Genomic DNA, 13,394 nt, shown 5'->3' with positions numbered 1-13,394 from the left:
TTGATGAACTTAAGGTTGAGCCACTGTAGTCACTTGGACTAATTTAACGATGTCTTTACTAACTTTTCTGGGATGGCAGATATTGATTACTTAGCAGCCTATGGAGGAGTGAGACAGCTCTCAGATTTCATCAAAAATATCTTAATTTGTGTTCCGAAGATGAACGAAAGTCTTACGGGGTTGAAACAACATGAGGGGTGAGTAATTACTGACAGAATTTTAATTTTTGGGGTGAACTAACCCTTTAAGCCTGAGTTGAGCTTACAGCAGTAGTACTCTGGGTTCATGGACTCGCCGGTCCTCAGGAAGGAGTATGTGAGGAAGGAGCGGTGGTAAGTGTTCATCTCGACGCCGGTCGAGTCGGACTCGGGACACATGGACAGATAGGAGCCAAAGGTTGCCATGGAGATGAACTTCATCAGCTCCACGTTGGGGATGTAGCCAAAGCTACAGTCGTAGGAGTACGCGCCGCCCACCTGAGGGAAACACAGGAGAACACAAGGGAATGTTATGCTTTATAACAGACCAGCTACACAGTCAAACGAAATCTACTGCATTTACAATATTGTTCAAAAGGTTGGGGTCAGTACGTTTTGTTTTTTTAAAGAAATTAATATTTTTATTCAGCAAGGACACAATAAATTGATGAAAAGTGACAGTAAAGACATTTATAATATTACAAAATATTTCTATATCAATTAAATGCTGTTTTTTGAACTCACATAAATGTTTGAGCAGCAAATCAGCATATTATAATGATTTCTGACAGATCATGTGACAAAACTCAGCATTGAATCACAGATAAAAATTACACTTCAAAATATAATCACATAGAAACCACTTATTTTAAATTGTAATAATATTTAACTTATTACAGTTTTTTCTGTATTGATAAAAAAATGACAGCCCTGATGAGCAGAAGAAACTTTTTTTTTAAATCATACCGACCTCAAACTTTTCTTTGAATGGAAATGTAAAGAGCTTTAATATATTTGTGGCAGTCAATGAACATGAACATGTCAAAATGGATCTGAGCAGTACTTGAACAAAGGAACAGGCGATGGTTCCACTTCTCAGCTGGTTCAGCAGAGTTTCACACACAGCTACATCAGGAACGCTCGTCACTCCATCTGTGATGATTATTATACCTGCAGGACAACACAAAAGATTAATTGTACTTCATGCATTACCATTCATACTGCCCACTCAGCAGCCGACCACCTTTTGTTTCGTTCTTACGTGTCATTTAGCCATGGGTAAATGACGTCTTTAAAATCATTCATAGTATAACTCATTTTGTTTCTGGGTGCACTGATTAAAACTAATGAATACATGTAAAATAAATGCTTTGTACTGGTTCAAACTTGTAGTTCAGTTCGCTTGGTTCGTTTGGTCCGGACCAAAAAAATATATAATTTAGTCCTGTTCCGCTCAGCATTCACATTACCGAACATCCAGAACAATGCTGTGTTCTGGGCTAAATTTGCTCGTGAAGAGCTTATAAAATGTGTAAAGGAGTCAAAACAGCGGCAGGAATCCCTCTGTCACACACACACACACACACACACACACACACACACACACAGATCTGCTGCGAGGAGACGCGGTTCTGATGCCTGTCCTGAACTGTGATGGACAACATTGCGACTATGACTAGAAAAAACAGGTATGATTGAGCATTCTGTCCTTTTTAGGGGCACATTTTGTAACATAATGTCCTGTTTTTGGTCCGTTTACATGTCTTCGGTCCATGTTGAGTTCATATTTCAGTCGAACCGCACCAGAGATTGTTTGAAGACTCATCTTTTCAGTGTCTTGGTCCGCTTGTTTGGTTCGGATGGCAGCGTTCACACTTATTCAAATAAAACGCACTAACAGAGCAATCGCACCAGAGTTCGTTTCAATCCAACTAAACATGCCAAGTGTGAACACACCCTAAATGTGATGCTCACTGGATTTCAACATCATGTGTGGAACAGGATAGAGACACTGACCTGCACCAGAGTTTGGAGGCAGAAGTTGCAGCGCCAGAATCCCCTGCCTCACCATGCTGACCAGCCCCACGTCTGCCGTCACCATTGAAACCCCCGGCTTCCTCGGAGACGGTTCCTCCACAGCCTCATTGGAGAAGGACTGATAAACAGATCCATTGAACTGAAGGACATACAGAGAGATGTTTTTTAGACTTAAAGTGTCTAATCTCTAATGTAACAAATTCATATCTTATTACAAACACACACACCCACTACTGTTCAAAAGTTTGGGGTCGGTAAGAACGTTGAATGTAAGACCATTTATTTGAGCAAAAATAAAGACTATTGTGAAATATTATTACAATTTAAAAGAACTGTTTTCTATGTGAATATATGTTAAAATGTAATGTATTCCTGTGATCAAATACATTTTCAGCATCATCACTAATGTGTATGTAAACACATTAGTAAACTAATAAAGTTTTTTTTTTTCATGATTTTTTGATGGACAGAAAGTTCAAAAGAAAATATTTGAATTAGAAATCTTTTGTAACATCTATATGTCTTTACTGTCACATTTGATTAATTTAATGCCTCCTTAATGAATATATGTATTAATAAAAAAATAAAAAAAACTCACTAACCCCAAACTTTTGAATAGTAGTGTATGATAAGACGCTGTAAAATTACACATGAACACTAATTAAGCAACAACATATGAGAGGTTATGCAAAATTAGCACAATGAACAATGGTGCATTTTATCATATTACACTTGTTTTACACAAGCAATGTGATTTTTCAGTGATTTTACCGATGGTAAGTTTTGTTTCATACCAATAAATAACATTTAACCAGGGCCTAAAACTAAGTTTTTGCCACACATGCAAAAGAAAATAAATATTTTTACCAGCCATGAAAAAAAAGGCAGTAATGACTTTCACAATTCTCTATTCCAATTTTGATACCACAGCTAAAACTACTAGCCTAACTAACTAATAGAAATTTAAAAACATTATTAAAGACAAGTAAACAGTCTAATAATCAAATTACAAATAAATACAATATAACAAAGATACAAATGAAATAAACAGAGCTTCTCAGGTTTATGTACAGGTATTTAATAAAGTAAGCAAATGTAAAGTAACTGCATAGTCTTCATTGCATAAATTAGACATCCTTATTTATTATTCCTTATTAAAGTTACAAAAGTTATTCAGTCAAGAGCAGAAAGTGATTTTTTCTTTGTCTTTTGTTGTTTGATTAACATTAAAACAGTCAGCAGCAGGAATATCAGGTCGCTGTCACTTTAAGAGCGAATGCACGAATCTAATATACTGATACTGATACACACGCGTTAACTTTCTCAACTGTTTACATTCACTTAACACATAACCAACTATGTTTACTAGGATACTCGTTATTTTTGACAGTTTTGTGTGAATTTGTCCACTCAAGAAGACGTAAAAGAGAGCTCAGGCTAGTAAGTGAACGCAGCTTTCTGAAGGAAATGAGCTCCCTTTGGCGTCTTCTTGCGCTTGAATGTTTAAATTGTCAAGGCTTAAACCTTCGTGACAATGCAGCGCTGGCCCGTCAACTGTCCTAACGGTCGTTCACGTTTGTTCACTTTTATGCATTGTTAGAACTCATAAAAATGTTACCGGCCAACTGGTGAGTGACACCGTTTCATACACCGATTTTTACTCGCATTTGGCACTTGGTTAGTGTTCATTTTAGGCCCTGCATTTAACTTTGGTAAAATTGCTGTAATGCACTGCGATGTGGCCTCTTGCTGCTTACTGCATGGCTGTATAAAATCCACAAGCGCTCTTGCCTGATTGTGCTGCTGCTGTAGGACGTCAGCGATGCTGCTTTCCACGGCTCTCAGCTGCTGATAGATCTGATGCAAGAACTGCTCCAAATCCATACGGTCCAGCTGACAGCCCTGAACCAACACCTGATGGGCAGAATCACGGCATATAACCGGTCAGAAAACGCGTTCAACTAATGTGCATTTATAGATTCACAATGACCCGCAATCCAGACCTGATGAGAACTAAGGCCAATGATGGAGGAATACGCCAGAATAGTGATGAAGATCTCTGGCTGGAACAGGTGATCCGTTCCTGGGACTTTAAAGGGTTTTGCCAGACCAATCAGGCACCGAGACAGAGCATGGAAGACTTCGTCAAAGATCATCTCTCCTGTGCTGTCATCCTGAAGACAAGCGACATACGACACCGCACTCTTAAAGGTACAATATGTAATAAAATATCCAAAAATCACTTGCACAGTGTGATGTATTTCCTGCAGTTGAGTACTTACAATATCCCAAAAGTTCCCAAAGATTTTTAATTTCAGAGAAATCCCAATTTTAAATAACGGCTCGTCCCTGTTCACTTGTCGCCTGTCAATGACGTAATATCCGCGTTATCCCTGGTTTCCGCTCGTACTGCCATAGTAACCATGGCGACGGATGTGGACAACTGCGTTACGTCTAGCGGCGCGCTCACGCTGTTGTTGTTTCGTTCAAACATTATGGACCACGGCAAGCAGACTTTGGGACAAAAGGAGAACTAAAACGAGGATCAATATCGGCGTGGCGTTTTCGAGATGCCGAGAGCTAGCGTCCGCGGCTAACTTCGACTTGACAGAGACGCGCAAATGTAGAGGTGAGCAAATGTACATAAAACTAATCAATGTTATATAGCTCAACATGATGAAATGTTAGAATATGATCAGTATGTTATTCTAATGTTGATCTAGCTTACTGCTAGTCTCATACAGATAAACTAACACACAGAATAACATATATTACTTTCAACACACTCAAATGCAGTTTAGTGTGATAGTGTAGACCAAGTGAAACAGTGCTGCGTTACCTCACAAGTTTCATTCGTCTAATAAACTGCCCTGTGTGAGTATTAATTCAGCATTTGCGTGTAGTTCGGTAGAATTCATTCTAATTCCTTTATATCCGCGGGACTCGCGTGTGGCGCTGATATCTGTCTCTCATTAGCAGTCGTGCCCTGCTTCATTCATACCACAGTCATGTTAAAAACATCAATGTATTCACTCATCCATAAACATTATTAGATCCATCGGCATCACGACAAGTTCCATAATTCCGCTTATGCGTCATCAACCTACGCATTTGTTATTGTAAGAGGTTAGCGACCCCTAGTGGCGAAATTTGTTTTACATATCATAGCTTTAAAAGAGTTGATTCCACTTTAAACAAGCCACTGAATGTGATGGTGACGATTTCTTACCACGATCCCAGTAGACGGGCTCAGGTCCAGCTCGATGATGAAGCGGTACCTGCGAGCCAGGAAGGTCACGCGTGTGGAGGGGACCAGCAGACACGAGCAGGACGAGGGAGGAGAATCGGACTGCCATCCTTTCGGGATGATGCTCAAAACATCCAGCTCATTCTCTGACTTCAGCTGAGGAGATGCAACACAAACATGACCAGACACACACACACACACACACAGATTCTCACAGGGTGTGTATGATGGGATACAATGTCATGTGATCCATGAAGATCTGAACTGATCTGGGTGAAAGCTATTGTTTGCTTTTTAAAGGTATAGAAGGAAGGCCTGAGACATGCATGGAATGATAATAAAAACAGAATTTATTAAAGTAAGATTAATAGGCTGATATTTGACCATTTTGAGGTTATTGTTATCAGCTAGTATATATTGTACCAAATAAGTGTTCATTTCATTTAATGACTTTGGCAATTTCATTTTCCATCATTAAACGTACACTACAATTTAAACGTTTGGGGTCAGTACGTTTTTTTTTAAAGAAATTAATGTTTTTATTCAGCAAGGACATGTTAAATTGGTCAAAAGTGGCAGAAAAGACATTTATAATTTTGCAAAAGTTTCAAATAAACACTGTTCTTTCATTCTTCATTCTTTCACAAAAATATGAAGCAGCACAAATGTTTTCAACATTGATAAGAAGAAGACATTACATTTCTGAAGGATCATATGACACTGATGACAGGAGTAATGATGCTGAAAATTCAGCGTTGGCATCAGGAATTAATTACATTTTAAGATTTATTCAAAAAGAAAACAGCAATTTTAAATGGTAATATTTCAGAATATTACCGGTTTTATTTTTGATCAAATAAATGAAGGCTTGGTGAGCAAAAGAGACTTCAAAAACACTTACTAACCCCAAACTTTTGAACGATAGTGTATCAGAATGAAATCACCTATCAGTCACCCTTTTCTCCATTGGAAAGCCATCAGTCGACCACTAAATAATCCCAGTCTGTCTCTTACCAGCTCAGACTGTGGACTGGGCCGAACGACCTGATTGAGACGGCTGAGGAACCAGGAGAGACGCACGTTGCGTGAGATCCTGTACTCCTCTTTCATCAGCAGGTACACCTGCTCAGCCTCCTCCACCTCCACACAGAAAAACAGTTATTATAGGAGCAAAATGTCATCTCAAAAAACTGCCAAGTCATTGGCTTCTGAAATGAGAGACGAGCTGCTTTTAGAAAGATATGAAGGCAATAATGATCCTCATGATGTTGAATGTGTTATGCGGTACAGTAAATGTTAGCCATCTAACTACAGTATCACATACAGAAGTTAACCAGCAAATACACCAAAAATTCCCCAGATATTTTAAATGTGGAGACATAGTGAAAACCTCTGGTTTTTTGTGTCTGTTTCCAGTTCACAAATTCAAAATAAAGGCCCTAAAGCAAGTTCATAAATACACAGGCTGGAGAGAATCTTGTATATGTAATATATAAACTATATATATATGTATATAGTACAATTGGGTCCAAAAGTCTGAAACCATTAACTTTTTATAATTTAATAACAATATCATTAGTAATCTAAACAACAACAGTTTGAGTGCAAAGTTTAATTAAAAGTCAGGTCAGATATTAAAGAAAGTGACAAAATTACCCCAGACATTTAAAATGAGTGGGCATGGTGTAAAACTAACATCTAATTTAACATTTAATATATATTTGTATCTGGTTATGATTATATCTAGATACCTGTATTACCTGTCACTCTTAAAGTGTTGCTTAGTTATTATAAAGTGGTTCATTTACATGAATTGATTCAAGTGAAGCATTCGACATAAATAGACAGCACAACGCCGATAAACAATGTTTTCATGAGGTTAAAATATGCCATTATAAAATTCAAAAAATGCCCTCAAAAATAAAAATAAATTACAGTGGGCAAAAAAATACCCTGAATCCTCTCAGAAACAGTAAAGAGAAGAATAAAACTAGCATTCCAAATTTCACTTTGGTCATCAAAGTGGCGACCAAACAAAGAACCAAAACTGTTTATCATACAAAAGTAAAGGAAACCAGAAAGGTCTTCGTAGTCTGAGTGTCTGATTAGTTTGTGTTTTGACAGGTCCAGTTCTGAGAGACACTTGCTGCAGTTGTTGTCCCACAAACTGCATCTACTGCTGGATCATTTTAAAAAGCTTCAGCTAAATTTGATGAACAGCGATAAATACATGCAGTGTGTCCACATTTAATACCATTATGCATATGATCTACACGAACAGCATGCTGTTGTTGTTGTTGTTGTTGTTGTGTAGTCTGAGGGAGTGGCTGCAGACACATGACAGAACTGCATTAATCGAATTTATTCCCAACCTCTGCCTCTTTGCAAATATCTCTTATTTAAAATTAAAAACAGTTAAAAACAATTATTGCAGAAAAGGGCATTCAGTGTAAGAATAACAGAATAAAAGTCTCAAATGTATTCTAAAATAAACGTGTTCTGTTTATTTGCTCTGTTGCCTAACCTGTAAACAATTTCCGAAGTGGAACTGAACAAAACAAACAAACTCAGTCAAAGTAAGAGCTTAATTTACCTCATTGTCCTGTCTGTCTGCCATGCCGTGCTTCGCATTACTGGCGGGTTGTTTTTGAGCGAGTTTACAGGGTTTGTGTCAAAATCTGTAAACTGCAGCTCGTCTGGCTGCAGCTGCTTCACTTCCGGTTCCACAATTTACAATAAAAGCCCTCATGCATGACCATACACATGATCCTGTGTGTAGAGAAAATTGTATTTGTGTATGAATGTACATTACAGTATACTTAAGATACAAATGTGCAAATTCAGCTTTGGTAAAATTGGTATGGTGATAATATCATTAGTAGAATTCAATTATTATTTATTTAAATTATCCTGGTTGCATTACCAATTATATTATCCCCATACCAATTTGAGTGAAAAGTCTATGGTATGAATGTACATTACAGTATACTTAAAATACAAATGTGTAAATGCCACTTTTCACTCACTACGGTGATAATATAAATGGTAATTCAACCAGAGGTATTTAAAAAAAAAAAAAAAAAAAAAGAATTCTACCAATGATATTATCACCGTGCCACTTTGATTGAATTGATTGCTAATTTTAACTATTTATTAGAGAATAAGGAACCATTCTTTCGGGCTCTTTGACAACCGGACTCTTATTACTGTTGCGGGGGTTTGTTTACTTCCGCTCAATTGTGTCGTTGCGCTTGTCGCTGTAAAATGCAGGTAAACTGATAAAACATTCTCACTTTATGTCCATTTTTGCAGCTGTTTGGCATTTCGAAAAACATAATTATAAATAATGACACTAGCACGCAGATCGTTTGCGAGAAGATGCCTTTTTGCAGTTTGCTGGCATGCTAACTGTCGAGACTCCAGACAGAAAAACGCGTGAAACGGTTGTTGTTGTATTTGTGTTTTATAAGAGCTGAAGGATGATCTGTTGGTGTTTTATTTCAATAGCAGCGGGAGGAGAAGCAGCTAGAGGCGTCTGTGGAGTCTCTGGTCACTCGAGTGGCTCATCTCAAAGGTTCCCTGCAGAGTTTCATTTATAAACTGGAAAATGAGTATGAGAGGCTCACGTGGTGAGTAACAACTACACATCTTTCCTAATAAACTCCACATTTCCACTATGTTGACGCTGATGTTTTGGATTCAGGCCCTCCGTGCTGGATAATTTCGCCCTTTTGTCTGGGCAGCTGAACACCATCAACAAGCTGTTGAGAAATGAGAAGACCCCATCCTATAGGTCACAGGTCATCATCCCTCTGCTGCTGTCTCCTGATCGAGATGAAGAGCTGGCGGTGAGCGCTCTCACTAAGTCACCCAGGTTATGATGACACCATAACCCGTAAAAACAGGCCTTTTAATGTTAAGATGCAACCTTTTGTTTCTTCTCAGAAACTGACAGAGCAGCGAGTGCCTGTGTTCAGCCATGAGATCGTGCCAGATCACCTCAGGACGAAGCCTGACCCGGAGGTCGAGGAACAGGAGAAACACCTGAGCGCCGAAGCGGCCCGGATAGGACCTGAAGTAGCCCAGGTGAGCACGTAACTCATCCTGCTTGACAAAGCAACACCTGAGCGAACATTCAGAACACTTTAGAAACCTCCTAGCAAGACGTCTACATCCTTTTAAACTCAAATCTGATGGCCCAGATGCTCAGACTAAACGGAGCTTGTTTAACCCTCTGATATTCCTCTGATACACTTGTGATCCTCTGCGGTCAAAGCAGACAGAAGACAATGAATAAAGAAATAAAGTACTTAATTTTCCGTGATATTTTATATGTTTGAGGGATTTCATGGAACTAGACAATATCCACCTCTAAAATATGCACATGATACTTTTCTACATAAAATAATGCAAATATTATAAAAAGTGTAATATCTCCAATTAATACAGTGATTCTGTGTTTAAGATCAAATTTATATATAACCCTTTTTATATATTTTTATATTATTAATTTATATTATTACAAAAAATATGGCAAATATACAAATCATACACATATACAATATGGCAACACTCTACAAATCAGCTAAAACAAAGTAAATATATACAGTACCAGTCAAAAGTTTGGAAATGTTACTATTTTTAATGTTTTTGAAAGAAGTCTCTTATGCTCATCAAGCCTGCAGTTAAAACAAAACAAAAAACAGTAATATTATGAAATATTATTACAATTTAAAATGGTTCTCTTTTTTAATATACTTTAAAATGTCATTTATTTTTGTGATGCAAAGCTGAATTTTCATCAGCAAGTACTCCAGTCTTTGGTGTCTTATGATCCTTCAGAAATCATTCTAATATGATGATTTATGATCAATGTTGGAAACAGTTGTGCTGCTTAATATTTTTTTTTATAACCTGAGATACTTTTTTTCAGGATTATTTGATGAATAAAAAGTTTAAAAGAACTGTATTTATTTAGAATAGAAATCTTTTGTAACAATATACACTACCGTTCAAAAGTTTGGGAACAATAACTATTTTTTTTTTTAAAGAAATTAGTACTTTAATTCAACAAGGATGCGTTAAATTGATAAAAGGTGATGGTAACGATTTATATTGTTAGAAATGTTTTTATTTTGAATAAATGCTGTTTTTATGAATAAATGCTGTTAATGTTTTACTCATCAATGAATCCTGAAAAAAGTATTCCAAAAAAATATATTAAACAGCACAACTGTTTCCATCATTGATAATAACTGAGTATCAAATCAGCATATTAGAATGATTTCTGAAGGATCATAAGACACCAAAGACTGGAGTACTTGCTGATGAAAATTCAGCTTTGCATCACAAAAATAAATTGCATTTTAAAATATATTTAAAAAGTGAACCATTATTTTAAATTGTAATAATATTTCATAATATTACTGTTTTTTTTTTTTTTTGTTTTTTTTTTAACTGCAGGCTTGATGAGCATAAGAGACTTCTTTCAAAAACATTAAAAATAGTAATGTTTCCAAACTTTTGACTGGTACTGTATATGTATATAATTTGTAGATTGTACCCCTAAAAATATCTCTATTTACTAGTTTTTATTTTTGTTGAAGATAATTTGTGTTCATATAGCAAGTCCACCAAGTGTCTACTTTTTTATGAAGTAAAAGCTTTTTACTTTTTACAGTTTTTTTGGGTCTAAAAGCACCAAAGACCACGAGAGTTTTCCCTGCAAACGGACCTTTAAACCACTGTGAACACATGCTGGCCTGCTGTCACACACAGGCTTAGATTGAGCAAGGATTAGGCTTTAGTTTAATTAGGACATTTAAAGTAGCTTTTATAAATGTGTCTTAGTATAAACATTACTCTTATGCATCTTGAGACAAATCAATGGCACTGGAATATTTTAAGATGCATCAGTGCAGGTTGCGATCGGTTAAAACAGCTCGGCTTGCTTCATGACTATAGGCTCAATCCTCGTCTGTGAAACCGGGGGATTCAACTGTATAAAGGTTGGTTGTTGAATTATTATTTTTTTCTGGTTTCTTTTTAGAAACAGATCCAAACACTGAATAAACTTTGCTCAAATCTTTTGGAAAAGCTGAATAATCCTCGTGACGACAGAGACTCTGAAACATCAGGTAAACATCAACCGTCGCTCCTAGTTTTATATTTGCCAGTGTTTCAGGTGTTAAAAATGGATGCTTCTATTCAGCTTTAAGACAGAACAAGCCGTCCTTCAATCCGGCCGACACTAATGCACTGGTGGCAGCGGTGGGGTTCGGGAAGGGTCTGTCGAAATGCAGACCACCTGGACCCGTGGCCCCGGGTCACCCCGGACAGCCGATGATGTCAGCGGGCCCCACGCTACATCAGGTCACGGTCGCCGGAGCCTCGGGTCATCAGACCGGCATGGGCGGACAGGTCACCCAACAGCAGCCCGGACAACCTGGTACCACATTAAATCACATTCACAATCACATTTAGGCTTCAAATCAGTATTTATCATGCTAATTAAATGTTCTGTTTTAACAGGTAAAATGCCCAGCAATATCAAGACTAACATCAAGTCTGCGTCTGCATCCATGCATCCTTATAACCGATGAGTTTCATGCGTCAATGCTGCATTTTGTGATACGATGTTGTGAGACATAAAAAGCTCATTTGTTTTGTGCATTTTCAATAAACATGTTTGTTGAATTAATCTAGTGTCTAATCTCATCACGATCAGGATTGAGGATGACGTAGTGGTCTGTTTTAGTCACTAGGTGGCAGTCTTGGCTTTTTTAAAATGTCTGTGAAATACAATCGAGTCTGAAGTGCCAAGTAACCTTTCAAAAGTTTAGGACCAGGAAGATTTTTTTTATTAAAAAATAAATACTTTTATTCAGTAAATAATAAATTGATTTTAAAAAATGACATTAAAGACATTTATCATATTGCAAAAATGTCTATTTCAAATAAATGCTGTTCTTTTGAATCAAAGAATCCTGAAAAAAGTCACATATCACAGTTTCCACAAAAATATGAAGCAGCACAACTGCTTTCAACATTGATAATAATGTTTCTTGAGCATCAAATCATCATATTAGAATGATTTCTGAAGGATCATGTGACACTGAAGACTGGAGTAATGATGATGAAAATTCAGCTTTGATCACAGGAATAAATTACATTATAAACATTTAAATTTGAATATAATTTTACAAAAAAAAATTTACCCCAAACTATTGACCAGTAGTGATTTTTGTTTCATAATGAATAATTAAATTAGCTTATATAATGATTTAAAGCTGTAAGTTTAGAGTGTTGACCTAGGAGCTTTCTTTTACAATTTCAACTGTATGTTCCTCATTTTGGAGATAACAGTGTTATGATTAGTGTGCACTGTTATTCGTTTCATTCTAGCTTGGTACCATTGTAGTACCATGGTATTTTTTGTACCTTAAAAAATACATGATCATCAAAGTTTCTTTTATCATTTATTTTCACACATTGTGTTGCTCCATCAATAAATATCATACACTTTAGGACTAGGGGGGGAAGTATTTTCCTTTTAAAGTACCCCTATTACGCTAATTTAATGGTTCCTCCAACAGTCTAAGTTAAAGTCTCCTACAACAGGTTTACATGCATCCATGGTCAAAAACACTTACATTTCTCATAATATACAACACAAAATGGTTCGTTAGAAGATTCATAAGTCTCTTTAAACTCCTCCTCCCCGAGTGCTACTCTTCTCTGATTGGTCAGATGGATGATTGGTCTGTTGTGATTGGTCGGCCGCTTACAGCGTGTGTCAGAAACGAAACCCCAATTCCCATATCTGAATTTGCTTTCCTCAGCGATTGATACTCAGATACGAACGATGGTGTCGGTTTTTCCGCATCAATTCCATCTGGAGTCCTCGTCCTGTGGAAGTGCGTTAAAGTGGATTTGCAGCGCAGAAAACAGCGCCTTCTCGACATGAACAACACAAACTCTTCCAGTCTCAGATAAACTACAGTGTTTGAGGGCGGGGCAAAGAGACGCTGTTCAGCCAATCAAGACCACAGGCTGGAATTATGCAAATTTGTTCCTAACCTAGGATCATCAGGAAGTGAGACTGGAATTACTGACGACTCGTTTCAGCAGTT

The 13,394-nt window shown here is 37.1% G+C and overlaps 2 protein-coding genes across 19 annotated transcripts in view; one reads left to right on the top strand and one right to left on the bottom strand.

Moving 5' to 3' along the window:
* The window catches only part of szt2 (SZT2 subunit of KICSTOR complex), a 115,090-nt gene extending 107,107 nt beyond the window's left edge, over positions 1-7,983 (bottom strand). For 11 of the 18 annotated variants that reach the window (XM_084425166.1, XM_084425182.1, XM_084425176.1 and 8 more), the window contains exons 1-8: positions 7,856-7,983; positions 6,277-6,402; positions 5,245-5,418; positions 4,019-4,189; positions 3,807-3,929; positions 1,995-2,154; positions 1,042-1,148; positions 242-476 (exon numbers count right to left, since the gene is read on the bottom strand). In XM_084425166.1, the coding sequence (XP_084281292.1) occupies positions 242-476; positions 1,042-1,148; positions 1,995-2,154; positions 3,807-3,929; positions 4,019-4,189; positions 5,245-5,418; positions 6,277-6,402; positions 7,856-7,879 (1,120 nt within the window). In that variant the 5' untranslated portion in view covers positions 7,880-7,983. The remainder of the gene's footprint in view (positions 1-241; positions 477-1,041; positions 1,149-1,994; positions 2,155-3,806; positions 3,930-4,018; positions 4,190-5,244; positions 5,419-6,276; positions 6,403-7,855) is intronic. The other 7 variants (XM_084425178.1, XM_084425173.1, XM_084425174.1 and 4 more) reach the window with 1 other exon arrangement.
* Positions 7,984-8,389: 406 nt separating this feature from the next.
* med8 (mediator complex subunit 8) lies at positions 8,390-11,962 on the top strand. Its single transcript, XM_084425188.1, has 7 exons — positions 8,390-8,532; positions 8,770-8,891; positions 8,966-9,110; positions 9,208-9,348; positions 11,312-11,399; positions 11,474-11,710; positions 11,794-11,962. The coding sequence occupies exons 1-7, from the start codon at positions 8,527-8,529 to the stop codon at positions 11,862-11,864; spliced, it is 810 nt and encodes a 269-aa protein (XP_084281314.1). The 5' UTR covers positions 8,390-8,526; the 3' UTR covers positions 11,865-11,962.
* Positions 11,963-13,394: the final 1,432 nt, after the last annotated feature.

This window comes from Rutilus rutilus (assembly GCF_951802725.1).
Source record: "Rutilus rutilus genome assembly, chromosome: 12".
Lineage (NCBI taxonomy): Eukaryota > Metazoa > Chordata > Actinopteri > Cypriniformes > Leuciscidae > Rutilus > Rutilus rutilus.
The sequence above is the reverse complement of the archived record's forward strand: the minus strand, read 5'-3'. Positions and strand labels throughout refer to the sequence as shown.

What these genes read in the sequence shown, in the direction of transcription:
- med8 (XM_084425188.1), top strand. An exon ending in GAGTATGAGAGGCTCACGTG is followed by an intron (nt 8,892 to 8,965) that starts GTGAGTAACAAC and finishes TTTTGGATTCAG; the next exon opens with GCCCTCCGTGCTGGATAATT. An exon ending in CAGAGACTCTGAAACATCAG is followed by an intron (nt 11,400 to 11,473) that starts GTAAACATCAAC and finishes GCTTCTATTCAG; the next exon opens with CTTTAAGACAGAACAAGCCG.